Here is an 18,238-nt window from a genome sequence, read left to right as displayed (position 1 = left end):
TACACTTTTTTTTAACACTTAACGACAGACTACAGTGCAGTAGCTAGACAGCACTGAAAAGTATCACAGTGTTTCAGAGGCAAGATAAACAGCTACTCAGCCTGGAACAGGAGATTGCAGCAACCACAATATTCCAGAGGTTTTTTGCACTCTGTATTAACTACTAAATAGAATAACAACTACTACAGAATGTCTACAAATCCCCTAAAATTCCAAGCCTTTGGGATACTTTGGCAACCTTAAAAGCCACCTTTACGGCACAATGGCATCTGCACTTGAGTCCTCCTGAAAGCAGAGAGCACAAGGGCATCCTGTCAATCTGAATCAACCCCAGTTACTGCTAGAAAAATTGTAAAATAGTGAAGCACTTCATTAAAGCCCTCTACTTACAGAAGGTACTTGTCTCAGAGCTCTTAACTCTGTGTCACAGGCTCTTGGTTTGCCCTTTTCTCCCTCTTTTGATGGCACTGTGTGTCTACTGCCTGAATGATGTTAACTGTGTCCTGGTACTGCATTGGTGGGTAATAAACATGGTAATAAAACTGTATGAACATGGGTAATAAAACTCAGGACAGCTTACATCAGTCACTTCTGACACTGTTTACAGAAGACTGCTGCTAAGACAAATCACTCCATGCCAATGGGGGGGAATAAACTTATCCCCATATCTATTTTATTTCTACAGCAGAACACCAGTTTGATTATAAGACTGAAAACAACCTGCCACGCTAGAAACAGTCATTTGCATCACCCATCCTCAGAGACTCCTTCAGTGCTTCATAGAATTACAGAATAGAATCATAGAATCATTTAGGTTGGAAAAGACCTTTAAGATCATTGAGTCCAGCTATTAACCTAGCACTGCCAAGTTCATCACTAAACCATGTCCTGAGGTGCCACGTCTACACAGTTTTTGAACACCTCCAGGGATGGTGACTCAACCACTTCCCTGGGCAGCCTGTTCCAACACCTGACAACCCTTTCAGTAAAGAATTTTTTTCTAATATCCAATCTAAACCTCCCCTGCCACAACTTGAGGCCATTTCCTCTTGTCCTATCACTAGTTACCTGATAGAAGAGACCAGCACCCACCTCACTACAACCTCCTTTCAGGCAGTTGTACAGAGCGATAAGGTCTCCCCTCAGCCTCCTTTTCTCCAGACTAAACAACCCCAGTTCTCTCAGCCGCTCCTCATAAGACTTGGTCTCTAACTTCATCACACAAAGCCTTCCCTGGGCCAGGGCAGAAATTTCACAGAAACAAACTAACCAAGGAAGTAATCTGGATTTGTTGAAGTGGTAGACACAGGCAGGACAAAGGAAAATCCTGAGGAACGATAAGCACAGCCACAGCCAGCACTGCCAGGGAACTTGTGATGAAACAGGTTCAGGTCCATACTGGAGACACGGGAGTCTAGGCAGGCCAGAGAGTAGTGGATATGCTACTTTACCTGAAAAATTGTAGGCTGTGGCCAGTTTTTGACAGATTGCTGTACGGAAATGAATAGCAGAACCATAAAGCTTTTATGGGTGTTCTCTGAGCTTTCCCAACAGTAACTGCTACTGTTGAGCTTTGCTGGTAGTGGTTCAAGCCAAGGTACTCAGCTATTGGCAACCTTCACCTTTTTTTTGTGAGTTGCAATTAAATAACCATTCTGGCATTCATTTCAAGTGTATGGTTAGTGGGCATCACCAGAATTAGGATCTGTTATGGTCTGTAATTGCCTTTTGGTACAACACCTGTGGCTGTGCATTCAGTATCTGGATGGCTTTGGTGGGTTACCTCTATCTTGAAATGAATGCAGCCACTGTGACTTCTGTGTGTTATACTCAAGTGCTACATACTCAGTTCTGGAAAGGAGACTACCTGTGTTCCTTTGATTTTTAATTACCGTAGCTGTGTCAAATGAGTTGTAATTGCCAATGCCCATAAAATTTACATAGATGAACTATTTATCTACACACAGAATGTATTGTAGCTTCTGAACACCACATGGGTTCGTACCTCATAGCAAAAAAAGCAATAGCACATAGTTCTAATTTGTTAGCTCTGGTTATGCTCAGTCATACAAATGTCCTTCCAATCCTATAGAGCATTTGTGGAAAAGATAAGAGAAAATTTACATGGAATACATTGGCTCAATGAAAATTAACATTGCTAGTAAAGATTCCACCAGGAAAAATAAAAATATTTCTACTACTAACATAAGGGATTTTGTGGATGCTGGGAAAAGCCCTAGCTCCAAAACCAGGTAAAACACAGTCCAGTGGTACATGACTCTGTTCACCCTATTTCAGTGTTCATTCAGCCTTAGTCAGAAGACCCTCAGGATTTCACAAAACATAAATAAGAAAAGCAAAGCTACAGCAGTATACTTAAATTCACCATATCTAGGCCATATCTCCATTGGAATGATTGAGGAGTCTGCAATTCCAGAAAGGGTTGTGTCTGTAGTTGTAAACCCATTATACAATTGCTTTGATGCCATTTGCTGTGAGAGTTTTTCTTACTTTTGTATTTCTTCAAGCATCAGAGTTTCTCCTCTCTGTTTCCATATGTGTGTATTTGAAGTTGCAGGGTTGCAGTTAACTTTAAATCCTGTGTCCATCAAATATTTTATTGGCAAATAGTCAATCTATTTTGTTTGTAATACTATAAGTGACTGTTTCTGCTCTCCAGATCTGATGAAAAGGTGTGCTGATTGTAGCACATGGAGAAGCAACACTGGAGAGCTAGTTACAAGCATAATAGGATACTACTTTTGCAGCTTCTAAGGACAGTTGTGTTTTGGTTGTGGTTTGTTTGTTGGCTTTTTTTACTGGTTGGTTATTGGAAACCTTCAAGGAACAAAAGGGAAGGTTTGGATGCAAAGAACAAGTTGACTGACAGAGCTCTAAGCACTAGGAACAAAATGTAAGATACACTGTTTATTTTTCCTTATACACCTATGCTTGCATAGTCCGTCCGTCCAGCAGTCCCAATATGTCTTGGACCTGGAACAAGCCATGCTGCCTGGGAGGCCCAGTATTTCATACTGGCACTACAGTACTCTGTCTAATGCCACATCAGCAGAATCCAACCTTACAGTTCCCATCTCTTTTCTACACTGGCAAAACTCTCATTGCAGTCATAGACTGAGTAAGGACTACAGATTTACTTCATTTTCTGTTGATTTAGATTAAATGAAAGCACCTTCCTGCTCCCAAGCATTTTAAATTACGTTTCACCCCCAAAAAGAAACAGTTCAAACAAATACATTTCATCAGCTAATTAGCTGCATGCAAGCAAATGAAAACCTCCAACATATATCAGCCTCAGTCCCGTAGTGTTGGTCCAAGGGACCAGGTGATGAACTGGGCACGTCCTCAGAGTCAAAATGAAGCTATTTCAGATATGACTAAAAAGGCCCTGTAAGCCATACACAGAGTATCTCCTATTAAAGTATAATTAGGCACATCACATTCCAGTGCATTTTAGCAGATTACTACAGCACTAGGGTAATAAAATAGCAGTGGTAGGGTACTAAAGATAGTGGTGCTCTGCAGTAGGCCTGTAGCGCACTGTATGTCTAAATAAGCAGTATTTCAAACGATATCTGAAACGTTACTGTGATAGCTCAAAAGGGGGTGCTCTAGCATTGAATTGCATACTGCAGTGCAGCATAGGGTAGCTTGAAGAAGATGCTCTTCCTACATCAGCTATCACCCTTATACTTTTTGAAATTCCAGGACAGATTCTGGCTTTAACATTTCTGTTTCTCCACTGTAATTCCCTCAACAAGCCTTAAGGGGTTTAAATATTTCCTGGAGATTTCTCTCTCAGGACATATAATCAGCCTGAGTTTGCAGCAATGAAGGGCAACATTTTCAAAACAAGGTATTGCTACAGCAAATCCCAGACTGCAATTTGCAAAGTCAGCCTAAGTGATACACAGAACCATATTAAAAAAAGGAAGGTTTCCATCTATTGATTCAATGTATTGTGCTGGGAAGGGTATATTGTCAACACTAGTGCAGTGATTCAAAAGCAAGAACACCACGAGCTTTCTGGAAAGCTGGTGTCGAAGGTTACCAAATAACAGTGGCAAAGCCAAGCTTCTGGGGAAGCCCAAAATCAGAATCCTGCCTAAGTACCCATCTAACAGCAGACCCTCATTGCAAACTACCTTCATTTCTGTCTCACATTGCAATCAACCCACTCCCAGGCATGCAGTACTTTTCAACCAGCACACCCATTCATCCATCATGATTTACACACCTGGTCTTCCACCACCTCAAATTTACCTCAATTCATAGTTCATAGTACACAAGTTCACACCTTTGTAATACAAAAAGGAATGGGGAGACTGAATCATACATAGTTCTCACCCCTGCCCCCAAGCCCAAAACCCCGCCTCCACCCAAACATTTTCACAGCTTCCAATTAGCTAAGCACCAAACAGCAGCAACGGTTTACATGGTATAAATAATCATATTAACACAGCCAGAGATGTCTGATCACTAATGTTAGGCATTTTACATCTCATATATGGGCCTGTAAGTCAGAATCAGCAGGCTTGGACAGTTAACCATTATGCTCTTCTAAACCTGGGGGCGACAGGGGACAGGAATGATGCTTGACTGCTTTTATAAAGCTCTTGAGAACTATGATCTGGAAGGCTGATATAGCCTCTAAAATAATACTTTTTGCCTTTATGTCTTTATAGATCTCTATTTGTCCCTCTCTATCAAGAGCATAAAGGCAAAAATTTCTTACAGGCAGAGGATGACACAGAAGCCATGAAACGTTATCACTTCAAAAGGGATATACTACTCTTTCCAATTGCAGCTATGAGCTACTATTGGAATAGAGTTACACATCTGACAGGAGAAATTTCTTAAATAAAAGAAATAGGATTTCTATGTTTTATTGTCATCTACTGAATTACTACAGTCCTTATAACTATAAATTACCCCAGGTAAAAATGATCAAGGGGAATCTGATTTATTAGAATGAACTAACTTAGGCAATACTTGGCTACCATCTTTCATCCAGCCATCAAAGTACAGTAAATGTCCATTTCTAATGCATTCAGTGCAATGCAATGACCCAGGTCTAACACTTTCTTCCATCAAAAGATTCTGAAGTATAGTTTAAACTAATAAATTCAGCATTGCCACACTTTGGTTGAACACAGCAAGTACTTTAAGTCCTGTTATAAAATTAGAAGAGTGAAGAACAGACTATTTCAGTGACTTACTGCATGTCCCACATTATCTGAGAAATGGCACTATAAAGCAGTCTCCAGCTCTCACAGGGTCACACCATAAATGTACAGCTGTCATCTTTCCATCCTCTTTGGAAATAAAGCAACAGAACAAACATATCACAGCTCTAAGGGTCTTTAACAGATCAAATGATCTCCTTGCTGGTACAAATGAAACTTGGACAGATCAAACATCACCTTACAATTAACATCATAAATACCCAGTTGACATCTTTTGTAGAGGTCAGCTCCTCTTCTATGTATTCCAATAAACCCTTTAATAACATATATACCCAAAATCTCCTCTGGCTAGAAGAGAATTCAACTGGGCACACCAAAACAAACCAAAAAGCACTGCATATTTGTTCCTGGTTAATATATACCATCTCATAACATCTTTCTATTTATTCTGTACTGTGATTCATTCAGAAATACTGGTCATTTTGCTTGAGGCTGATCTGTGGCATGGGTTAGTATGATTTACAGCACGGTTCAGACAAGGCTAGTCCTGACTAGATACCTAGTCTTGACGAGACCAGCCACGATGACTGGGATGCATAAGAGTTGCATACTTGTGAGGAAAATGCCAAGCTAGTAGAAAGACAACTATTTAACAGCTCAGAGGACTTACTAAATGAGTCTTAGTAAAATAAGAACAGTATCCCCTCAAAACTGAACAAAGCAGAGGAACAATTGTGGAAAACGTTACCTCACCACAGTAAGACAAATCCGATGAAGATGATGATTATACATTTGTTTAATGTTCACATTTCATGTGGACCAACGCATCTGCCTTGAAATTCTAAATCCAGTAATCTGAATCAACCCTTTAAAATATTACTTCAATAAAAATTAAAGGTTTTCTTTAAGCTCTATCTTTAAAAAGAAATGTAAGACTTGCAGAGAGAAAAACAGAAACAGTCTTCCCCAGGTCTGATACTAAAGCAGCACACTTAACAAAAGACTAGTACTAACTCATGTTTGCCTGTTTTCTTAAAACAAGTAGGCAAAACAAGCCATGTACACACAAAAAAGTTTGATTTTAAAAGACCGTCACTTTTTTAGTCAATTTTCAATAAACTCCCCTAAAACCAATTTCTTTTTAGTGAGTAATTACTTAAGGAAATTAGGTAGTATATTATATAAATAGGTAATACATGATTTTGAACCATTGCCAAGACATCTCAAAATATTTCTCAGATGTCTCTTTCCCTTTCACATTCAGAGGAGCAGCAAGGTGAAATGTAGTTATTCAGACCAGATGTGTTCACTAAATCACCTGACCAGGAGTTAAAACAGCCACAAGTCTCATTACAGACGTGACTGCTCTCAAAAATTACAAGATCCCTACTGAGCAAGTTAAAGTCTGTTGAGAAGCACATCTCAAACCTTTGCTCCTTAATCACTGCTGTTTAATTCTTACACATTATACAAAGCAAGAGAGAAGCTTAAGCACTGAAAGCAGTGAGTTTTAACATGAAAGTATCCATGACAATAAATTGACGTGTACTGTTAATGTCAGCTCTGCATGAACTCATGATCCTACTTTAAAAGAGGGGGAAAAAAAAAAAAGAATTTTGACATACACTTCTCTACAGCCACATTTATTAACTTACTGTTTAGAAGTGACAGGCTCTCCCTGGTGGAACTATGGTAGTTTTCTCTGGAGAAGAAAATCCCCTGGTCAGCCAGGGGATTCAGAAGTCTCTTCTTTAACTAAACAGGGATGGTACATTCAATTACTTAACCCCCCACCAGCTTTCCTGCAATATTCTTGTATCAGTCCAACAGACTTGGTTACAAAGCACTTGACTCTCTGGGGGAAGAGAAAGAGAGAGGGATGGAGAGGGAAGAGGGGGGGAGGGGAGAGAGAGAATTGCTTCACCGTCATTTGCTGTATCTCATCCAAATCTAGTGGAAGTGAGTTTATGACACCATTAAAACTTTGGGACATTGTTTATTTACAAAAATAACTACAACATAATAGCAGCATTTGACATTTCTTTACTTGTACCATTTCACAGTTGTTTCATTAATGCAAAAATATACTCTACCAACACGGAACAAGTTTGGTTGTATGTTTAAACTTAGAAGACCTACTTTATTACCAGAAATACTGAATTTAGAGAAGGGAAATATTTTTGCTGCTGTAGTGCTTATGCTCCCCAGGTGTATCTGAACCCAGACTGTGATAGGTGCTGTGTATAACAAGTTAGTCATAGCTCCTGTATCAATGGGAAAAATACCAGAAAGGATCTATGGGTAAGACTACGTGAACTGTGCATATCAAATTACTCTCTTGATGTTTCCAGAGCAGATCACTCATTTCTTTGATTACTATGAAAATTATGTATTTATGAAGTAGCAATTTCTAAGCGGCCCATGATTTACTCATTAGTGCAGTAGTTCTAAATCTTTGCACTAAGAAAGATTTTATTGAGTAGAGCAACAACTTCTAAGAACGCTACTTAACTTGCAGGCTCATCAATGACATCAAGAACTGAGTGAAAGGAAGATTAAATTATTCTTTTACCACTGCTAGTAAGTCTTTCAGGTGAAAACAAACACATGTAACCTCTTCAATAGAGAATAATAATTTGATTAAAAAGATTAGTACAGAACATACTTTCTACACCAAAAATCTCTAGTATTACATCAAATTTGGCACTAGATTAACATAAAAAATGTTAATGAATTAAAAGTGTAAGCTGAAACTTTCCAGAAGAAAATACATAAACAGCTAAAACCCCATTTTTGCTGTCCATGTTCTCCTGTATTAAGCTCAAAAATCATAAAGCTGTCACAACAATTTTTAAAAAAAATCTTTTTGCCCTCTTGGATAGTAAGAGTTCAGTTTCAGAAAACATTGTGAAAACTTAAGTTCATAGATAGCTTCTCAACTGAAGTATTTACTTAAACAATACATAATTGAAGTGTTAAGAGCTGTGTCTCCTCAAACTAGGAGGAAAGCAGCTGCCTCCACATATGGTCAGACAAGTTTATTAAGCCATTTTATATTGAAGAGAATACAGAAGAAATCCCCATACTAACATGCTCAGATCCTGCAACAGGACTTACCTACAAATGAAGCATTCTTGAATTTGAAATAAAAATAAACATGGCATGCAAAGACATATTTTAAGAGTTTAAAATTAAACACAATTTAAAGTGTATTTCTGTTACATTAAAAAAAAAAAATCCCTTTTGTCCAGTGCTTTTAGTTTTCAGTATTATTTCAATTAACTTTTCAACATATAAAAATAAACCTAAGGTACCGGCTGAAAACTTTTTTTCTGTTTACATATTAGCAAACAAAATTAAGTTTTAGATTCTCTTTAGGTAATAACACTTAACGATATCTACAGATTTCAACTGTCCACACTCCAATCTCTGGTGAGAAAACTACATCTCTCTGAACTAAGCGCCTACAGATTTTCATTATTTTAGCAAATTACAGATCTCAGCACTTCTGTCACTAAGTCCAATTCTCACTTTTAAAATTATGATAACACCTAAGGCAATAATTGATTGTTATAAAACTGAAAGTACCACCAAGTGGCAGGCGGGACCCATAATATGCCCCAGTTCGCAAGTCATTGTCCAGAATTCATTTCTTTAACATCATTATTTTACCATTATAATGCAATTTTCACACTGACATTTACAAAATTCAAGATTATTTTTGTCTGGTTTTTTTTTTTTTTCCTCTAAGTGAATGGCTAGTAAAATTATAATACATGAACTCTAACCTTGTTTCATTACAAACTAACAAAAAGACAGTGATGCAGATGCGTCAGACCTAAAAGTAGAAGATACACACATCACTATGGCATCACTGCTTGCAACCATCATACATGTGAATGAAAAAAATAACACAGTAATAAGGACACGTAGGAAGTATACAATAATTCGTACCATACAAAGCAGCCTTATCTTATAATCTCTTCCTTAGACCAAAACAAAATCACAGAAATCCCTTAATCTCTTAACTATTACAAAATACAAGCACAAGCTAAAGACAACACAGAAAAGCTACCATGTAACAAATAGATTTGCAGAGTTTAGAAGTAATTTCAAGTATTGCCTCAGAAGTAATTGGGCCAGAAAACACTAGCAAGCAATGGAAAGCATGGTACAGACTACAGAATTTACCTTCTTTGCAGCAGAGTAAACACACTCAACTGGCCACAGCTCATTTCAGAATCCAAGCTGTGCCATATAGGTTGCTGCTGTTAGCCAGCTAATGTAAAGCTACTTCACATATATCTATCTGAAATTGCTATAAAAAAAAATAGCAGGTGACTAATGAGTAGGCAGAACCCACATCTCACCAATTTCTCAGGTATCCTTCAGATGTTTGTAGTTTCCAACTGAAGTGCTTTTTTCCCCTCTTAGTTCTAATTCTGTAATAAGAAAACTGCTATTCTTTACATACGATACTACCATTAGTGTTTGCAAACAAAATTTCATCCTTCACACCTGTGTAAACCTATTGACTTCGATGAATTTATCTAAGTCACAACCACCTTCATTTTGAGCTTGGCATCCCGTTTCATCCACCAGCAGCTGTCTTCGGCTACCTTCTTTCAAAACCCAAAGAAAAACCCTATCTATTATCCAGAAACACTGCTGTGGAGTAACTGTGGTCGCTAACGGAAGCTTATGCGTAAGTGCTTTACATGGTCTTAGCAAAACGGCACCATATGATCGCTTTTCTGAGCAATTGCAAGTCACAACATTTTCAAATAAAGGCTGACTCAAATGAAGTTAGATTTAAAACAATACAGCTATCATGAACTATACTGTTCTCCAAACCTCCACATAATTTAATCTCATTTATAAAGTGCAAAACGAGCCAATCTGACACATCAGCTCAGCATGCAAACTTGTTAACGATGAAGGCAATGAACTCCCAGTGGAAGATGGACACATTTAATGGATGATGCACACAATCCTGTTGGACCAAGCAGGAACTTCATTATTGTGCTACACTACTGGCTTAAAAATGAGCTACTCTGCAGAGATAGCCATTTAACAGAATAATAGCTCTCTAGTAGTAGTTTTTTAGGAAGAGAGGAACTGTGAAACACCTAACACATATAGACAGAACTTAACTACCTCACAGATCTGCACAGTATTTACAAAGCAAAACCAGAAAATACAGCATTTGTCAGAGAATATGAGTTGAGGTGTGTTTGTGTGTTTGGTGATTGGTTGTTTTGGGGTTTTTTTACCTTTTTTTAGGAAAAAACCTTTTTGTAAGGAAACCTTTATAGCTCACATACAATGTAACAGTGTGCTGCATATGGACTTACACATGTCCTAAGTTAGCTAGTAAGGCTGCCACCCTTAACTATTAATTTCCAAAGGCATGTTTCTTAGCTAACTCTACACAATCCTTTACATATTCTGTAACCGATATCTAATAGAGCTATGCAATTTCAGGATAACAAAACTCAAGAAATTAAACTAGTACCAGCTGAAACATGATACACTGGCAAGAATTCTAATTCCTCCCAAAGGAGAAACTTAGTTTTTCAAAGATACTATAAATAATACATGTATATTTTCACTGGTATCCACATTTCAAATCAAAGGAGCTGTGTGAATAAGACCAGATAACTAAAAATATTCCTTCAGTAAGTATGTACCAGCAGAAATGTCCCTCTAAAATACTTAATTTTATTAGTGAAATGGTACCAAAGATAGCAAGTATACAAACAATCGCTTTGTTCTATGCTACTTACACATCATAAATAAGACAGCTGTTGTTGCAAGACACAATCCTTCACAGTCTTCTGTAAGCATACAGATTTGTCACTCCTTTATCAGAATAAGCTGTTTACCAGCCAACAGCATGTGGCTTAAACATCACAAAAATGACTGTCTATACTTTACATGGTAAAGCATTTTCTATAGTCTTAAATGTACACAGTGGCAAGAACATTAAATTCTATCGAAAATGAAGAGTGATTAAGCAGCTTCACAATCAAACTGGGTTTCATTACCTTAGAAACTGGGCAAATTTTTCATCCCCTGTAATATGCTTTTTTTTGAGAATTAACTATGCAAAGGAAAAGAAAAACAAATTGAAAGCAAATAGTTAATATGCTATGAAGTTTTTTATTTTAACTGAAAGAAATAACTTCCCATGAGGTAAGGCAATTAAGTCATTTGATTGTATTAAGTTGTATTAAAAATACTCTACTCGATTTTAGGTATAAGTAAGTTTTAAAGGTATGACTCTTTAAGAAATCTCATGTAACTGATTAAATTAGTTCGGAAAACACAAGCCATGTTTTACCTTGACAAAAATACTTGCTTTGTCGTTCTCTTCTTACATGTTTTCTCCCCAAAGAATGAAAAAAACCCTCTACCATATAACTCCTGTGTAAATTAGAACTTTTTATCCCCTCTTCTTTGCATACAATTCCTTTTGTATCACCCAACAGGTATCAGAGAAGATGATGGAGAGGTAACAATTAAGGCCATCCAAATGTAGATAAAATATCTAAAGGGCTGTCTTTGATGCAGGTGATCAGAAAATGCTTTGTGTTCTGCTACTACTTTTGTACAGTGGTGGTCCCCAAATTGCATCCTTGCTTTCATCTATAAATCTCTTCTAAAAATAAAAAATTAAAGTAAAAATGGAGCTTTAATATTTTAACAAGTGAATCAAACAACCATTCTGACAAACCACTTGCATTCTTGTCTACAGTATGGTGGTGGCAAAATAGCAATAGAGATCATGTAAGATCTAGCTGAAAATAAGTAATAGCACATACACATTTCTAGAAAATACCACATTTTAAGAAGGCACTAAAGCTTCTGCTTGTGCTCCCATGTTTTTTTAAACAAATAAGTTTATTTTCATAATGGCACCTGTACTATTTGCAGCTGAACAGACACACTGCAGTACAGCTGAAAACAAAGCTGTAAGTTCTGATAACATCATAGAGATGTGCTCAATTCTGGAAGGACAAAAGAAAACAACAAAACAACCCCAAAATAACGCAGTAAGCTAACCTATTATCTATAACATGGCAATGTCCCTTTTAGGAACAAGAAAGTAGCATGCATTGTTCAAATACTTTAAAAGAAATATTAATTTTAGGGATATTAGTAAGAAATCCTTTTAAATAACCCCAAGAATCTCAAGCAGTGAGCAAATAAAAAATATACTAGTCCGTGGGTATTTAACACAAAAACCGTCAAACTGTGTTTATGTTTAAAAACCCTTTCCCTACAGTTGTCATTTACAACAAAAGAAGGTCTGTATATTTATGCACCATTTCCAAGCACATCAAACAGTACACATGGAAGTTTTTGTGGATTTTTTAACCCACGAAGTAAACCAATACAAAATTCATCAACAAGCAGTATTTTAAACAACCTTCAATGCATATCTTCAGCCTTCTTGGGGTAGTACAGGTTTACATCTTTCAGTTTCTACTTATTTGTAACAGCTTATGGTAAAACTCAACATAAATCATTTTACAAATAAGTACAGCCATGATGGAAATGCATGGATTTTCAGAGATGAATAGTTCTGATGGCATCTGCCTTTTCATGGTATAACTACTGGTCCGTGCTCTCTTGCTTTACAGCAAGAAGACAACAAAGCTATCACAAGAACTGGAAGAGCTACTAGTACTATCAACACGTTCAGGTTGATTGCTTTGACATTTTCTTCCTCATTCTGGGAAATAAAAAGCTTTGGATTTCATTCCTTATTTGAAGCAGAGGTCCAGTCTTTGCATTAAACCTCTTCCATTTTAATCGAGAGATTTTCTTCATTTGGTTGACAGTTCCCATTGTGCTGTAGTTTGACTTCATCTGTCCTTTGTGTATCTCTGTCGTCTACTTCCTTGTCAATTTCTGAATTCTGATCCTCTTTAGTGTGATCTTTGTCCTACCAAAGATAAAATTATTTTACAAAAAAATCATATTCTTAGCATTACAGCGTATGACTTCCAATACTTTTATTGACTCCAATATTTTTATTGTCTCAATTTTTACATGCCTGTCTTGTCTCAAAAATTTTTAGAATTGAGGTGTCAGCTTCTTTTCTTTTTTTTTTTTTAAACTTTCTTTTCAATTGGCTGAAGCTAGGCATTCCTAACAACCCATCATCCAAGAAATTATTGCCATAAAGTGATCTGTCTTTATCATCAATATCCAGGAAAACAGAACAAGCAGCATCATGGCACCTATGAGAAACAGCTCCAGAAATTAAGATTTCATCGTATTTTATAAATAAAATAGAATTACATTTTTTCTTTCATATTTTTTGTCAGGTATCTGATGCATTTTAAGAGAATTCTTGGGTAATATAATACTTAAGCACATGGACTGATTCACCTAAACCAGCTGTTTTGTAACAGTTGAATAATTTTGAGCACAACAAACTGCTCTTCAAAGGCATGCTGCTTTTCAAATTCTAAGATTAAACAATTTGAAGATGTTTCTTTTCTTATTCATGCCACCTTCTATTTTGCAGGTGAAAATCCCATACCACTCTTCCCCAACTCTTCAACTTTACTACTACAGAGTCCAACACGCAGACCAGGACTAAAGCAACCAGGGAGAGGCTGAACTGCAGAGTGAAAGTTTATTAAAAAAGTAATCTTTTCAGCTTGACAGCCAAGCTGTCCCTGAATGCTGCTCCGTAGTTACACAGTCTGCTTTCTGCCTGCTCATACAAATAGGCAGCCAGCCAAGTCCTAACATATGGCACAGAACAGGAAAGAGAAACCAAAACAATGTTTCTGTAACCTATTCACACAAGCTACTACAAGTCCAATAAAGTTCAAACGTGCAGACTTATCCAACTGGCCCACTAACACCAACTGTAGGTCTCCAGCTGGTAAAAGCTAGACCCAAATGGTAATAATTTGTTAAGAAAACAGGAGAAAAAGAAGGGAGGAGGAAAAGAAAGAAAAAGAAGGGAAGGAATTTCAGTAATGGCTCCACTAGCACCACTTAACTCTGCTTATCACTTGGTCACACAGCTTACCTTCAAAGCAGTGGTGCTTTTGTCAGATTTCTCCTTTCCCTCTTTTTCTTTACTACTTTTTTTCTTGGAGGTGGAGCGTTCTCTTTCTCTTCTTTCATTATTTGTATCTCTTTCTCTTTTTTTTTCTTTCTTGTTTCTGTTTAAGAAAGTATTTAGTCAAATCAGAATTTGATCCAACAGCAACAAGCTTCAAACTATTTAACTGCAAACAAAACTCTCATCTGTGGGTTTTCAAAAAAAAAAAAAAAAAAAAAACAACAACCCAAACATAACAAAACCCCTTCATAAAGACAAGGGGATTTTTTGACTGAAGAGAGCTAAAGAATACGTATGTTCAGTACACATGGTATTTGCAAAGAGAAAAATTAATCTGTATCCAATAAAGGGCTTTTATTGATTTGAAGCAAATTTGCACTGTTGACAGATTTGAAACTCTCTAGTTGAAAGCATATCAAAGCTCAAATCTGTGAAGGTTTTGGTTTTGATTTGGTTTTGTTTTAAATTAAAACTGAATCATACTGACCAACTGAAATCATCTGAGATGATTAGTGCAAAGGCAGTGAAACAATGAAAATACTGTAAGTTCTTCCTCTTTAACTGCTCATTAACTTTTATGTTTATATCAAACTGACCTTCTTGGAGAAGGGGTTCGTGAAGACTTTCTTTTTGTTGTTTTGGATGTTTTAGGAGACTTGGAGGAACTTCTACTCTTCCTTTTACGCCTTTCTCTACAGGACCAAGAAATTAAAATATTATCAAAGAATAAAAATAATAAACTCAGGAACCAGATAAAAACAGAAAGCTTAAAATGATTGGACACCACAACTAAGTAAATATCCCTGAATTTAACAATATATACCACCACCAATATATGAACTGTACAAAGCAAAAAAAAAACGTTCATATGTTTCAGTTTGATGGGAAAGGGGAGGCTGGAAGTGGGAAAAAAAAGATTGTGCCCTTTCAGATTTTAGGGTTTTTTTTATCCTCACTTGCTTGTATTTCTACCTGATAACAATGGAAACGCACTGAATTCACTAATCCTGTGCTAAGAGTTTCTTCAGTCAGGAAAAGAACCCAATTGAATGAAGAGCCACATTAAGACAAAAGGCATAACTTGAGCAATATTAACTTCAAAATGTAACATTACAACCTGAAGATCACTGTAATTTCAGTTCAGCCTGACTGAATTTTAATTCCTAAATACATATGCTAGCAGTCTTATTGGTTTAGAAGCAGTGCAAAATGAAGCTCAAGCTGTTGTCAAAATCAGAATAAATAAGTTAATATCTATTGTTTTCCTAGCAGTCCTTGCTCAGCAGACAGAACGTTATGCTGTAACACACTGAAGAGCTTGTAGTATTTTACAAAACAGGTGTTTTACATAGATATATGAGATTTGCTGATGTTGCTACTATGGAGTCTTCATCTTGCATAGAACAAAACATTAAACAACTGGTTGCAAACATGCTGAGGCACATGTTAAAATAAAGCAAAAACTGAGCCAGTAAACCTTCATTCAACATAAACGTAGAACCCATCTCTGTCAAAGAAAGATTATTTTTTCCTATCACCTCTTCATAGAGTGGGAAAAGCGGACAGGAAGAACCATCAAATGAAAATAGGGAAGTTAAAAAGTAATTGAGAGGGCACTTCAAGATATGGCACAAAAGCTACAATTATGTGTACCTGCTTTTGCAATTCACACCATTAGGTGTGAATATTTATCTTCAATATTTAAAAATGCCAAGAAATGAACAGTTATTAGATAAATTACAAAAGGATGATTTAAGATATGCTTAGTATCACTATCTAGATTGATACTCTGACAATATCATTTACCACAACCTTCTAAAGCTGCACAGAAAAAAATTTCTTAATGATTTTGTTTTCTGCTTTTCTTATTGCAAGTTGAAGAACTACAATTGTGTCTGACAGTATTTGTTCCCATCTTTATTACATTTTTCTAGATAAAGATTTTTGTGCACCTGTTCTTTTAACGCTCTTAAGCAATACTAATGCAGCAAAATTTAAGAAAAAACAAGTCTGAATATTTTGATAGTGATCCTGTGTCTCTTAATCATAACACAGAAGTAACATTCTGTACCTATCCCCTCTGCTAGCCTGTAGATGTCTGTTGGCAAAGGAGCCAGATCCTCTTCTTCCTCTAGTTTGTGTCTCTTCCTCCAGCTAGGAATCGCAAATAGCCATCTGATTTCTAGTACTTGCATGCTGCCTGTCAGTAAAGCGAGGTCAGTTGCCACCTAGTTCTCAGAAGGTCCTTCCACCTTCCCCTATTCTCCAGAAAGATGATGATTTGTCCAATATTTTACACTCGTCAGGTGAAGGATCAGCAGTCCCAACTCAGTGCTGCACTGTAAATCCAGGCAGCTGAAAATGCCAGTTTGTTGGATTATCTTCTCCAGAAGGGTTTGTAACCATTTCAACTAGGCAATGTCAATTACCAAAGTAAACAGATATCCCTAAATGCAAGCTAACTGGGACTCTGTAGCCCAACCCATTCACAATTACTTTTCAGAGAATAACAGAATTACTGAGGTTGGAAGAGCTCTCTGCAGACCACCTAGTTCAATCTCTTCCTCCCCCACCTTAAAACAGGGTCAAACTAGAGCAGGTTACTCAGACCCACATCCAGACAGATTTTTAAAACCTCCATGGATGGAGACTACACAATCTCTCAGGGTAACTGGTTCCAGTTTGCCCAGAAAAAAACCACAATTTAAACGTAAGAAAAAAGCCTTTATTTCCCATATGTCAGTAGGTGCCTACTGCCTCTTAGCCTGTCACTGGCCCCCACTGAGAAGTCTGGTTCTGTCTTCTTCACACTCTCCCATCAGGTATTCATACGCATTGATAACATGCCCCCTCAGCCTTCTCTTCTCCAGGCTAAACAATCCCAGCTCCCTTAGTCTCTCCTTGTATGGAGGATGCTCCAAGCCCTTTATCAGTTTTGTGGCCCTTCACTGGACTCACACCAGTATATCTGTGTGTCTCTTGTAATAGGGAGCCTGCTACTGGACACAGGATTCCAGATGTGGCCTCACCAGTGCTGAGGAAGGGGAAAAAATCACCTTCCTTGACTTGCTCACAACACTCTGCCTAATGCAACTCAGCATACCACTGGCCTTTGCTGCAAGGACCCCCAGGGCCTTTTCTGCCAGCCAGCCTTCCAGCCAGTCAGCCCCCACGCTGTACTGGTGCAACAGAGTTATTCCTGCTTGGGTACAGGACTTGGCCTTTCTCTTTGTTCAAATCCATGAGATGCCCGTCAGCCCATTTTTCCTGTCTGCTGACGTTTCTCTGAATGGCAGCACACTCCTCTGGTGCACCAGCCTCTCCCCCAGCTCTGCACTGTCTGCAAACTTGCCAAGGGTGCACTCTGTCCCACTGTCTAGGCCACTGATGAAAATGTTCAACAATATTGGCCCCAGTATTGATACTCTAAGGATAATGCTATATCTGAAAAAAGAATTGTAAATCCATATAAAAAAGTGTATTTCTCTCATCCTCCATCTTCAAAAGAACATTGTCCTTGTTTAGTAACATGTATAAAAAAAACTAACTTCATATTAAGTAGGGTTTTGTACTGTGAGCCCACTAGAAAAGATGCACACTGATGTTCACTAGAATTCTTTGCCCAAGTACATGGCATTTGAGCCTTCCATGGTGCTTTCTTAAATAGCAAGATTCTTAAAGGGGAGCATAATTGCTGCAAACTAGAGTACGAATTTTTGGTAACATCCAGCTAACTACACTTGCTATCTGACATTAGGAAGTGGATCTTCCACCAAGGTTCTTATATAAGCTACACATTTGTCAAAATCTTTTTTCTACACTTACTTAGTTCAACACTCCTGAGGCCTACAGACAGAAAATGTTACAGTTTCAAAGCTGGCAGAGCTACCTCTGCTCCGTGCAGTTCTTTAACCCATGAAATAATGTTAAAAATGCACTA

General features: G+C 37.4%; 1 protein-coding gene across 8 annotated transcripts in view; it reads right to left on the bottom strand.

The window, feature by feature from the left end:
- Positions 1-10,906: 10,906 nt before the first annotated feature.
- The window catches only part of SREK1 (splicing regulatory glutamic acid and lysine rich protein 1), a 39,312-nt gene continuing 31,980 nt past the window's right edge, over positions 10,907-18,238 (bottom strand). For 7 of the 8 annotated variants that reach the window (XM_075021613.1, XM_075021615.1, XM_075021619.1 and 4 more), the window contains 3 exons: positions 14,895-14,990; positions 14,263-14,398; positions 10,907-13,158 (listed from right to left, as the gene is read on the bottom strand). In XM_075021613.1, coding sequence (XP_074877714.1) covers positions 13,006-13,158; positions 14,263-14,398; positions 14,895-14,990 — 385 coding nt within the window. In that variant the 3' untranslated portion in view covers positions 10,907-13,005. The remainder of the gene's footprint in view (positions 13,159-14,262; positions 14,399-14,894; positions 14,991-18,238) is intronic. The other variant, XM_075021614.1, reaches the window with a different exon arrangement.

This window comes from Buteo buteo, chromosome Z (genome assembly GCF_964188355.1).
Source record: "Buteo buteo chromosome Z, bButBut1.hap1.1, whole genome shotgun sequence".
NCBI lineage: Eukaryota > Metazoa > Chordata > Aves > Accipitriformes > Accipitridae > Buteo > Buteo buteo.
Note: the sequence above shows the minus strand (reverse complement) of the source record. Positions and strands in the feature narration are given on the sequence as shown.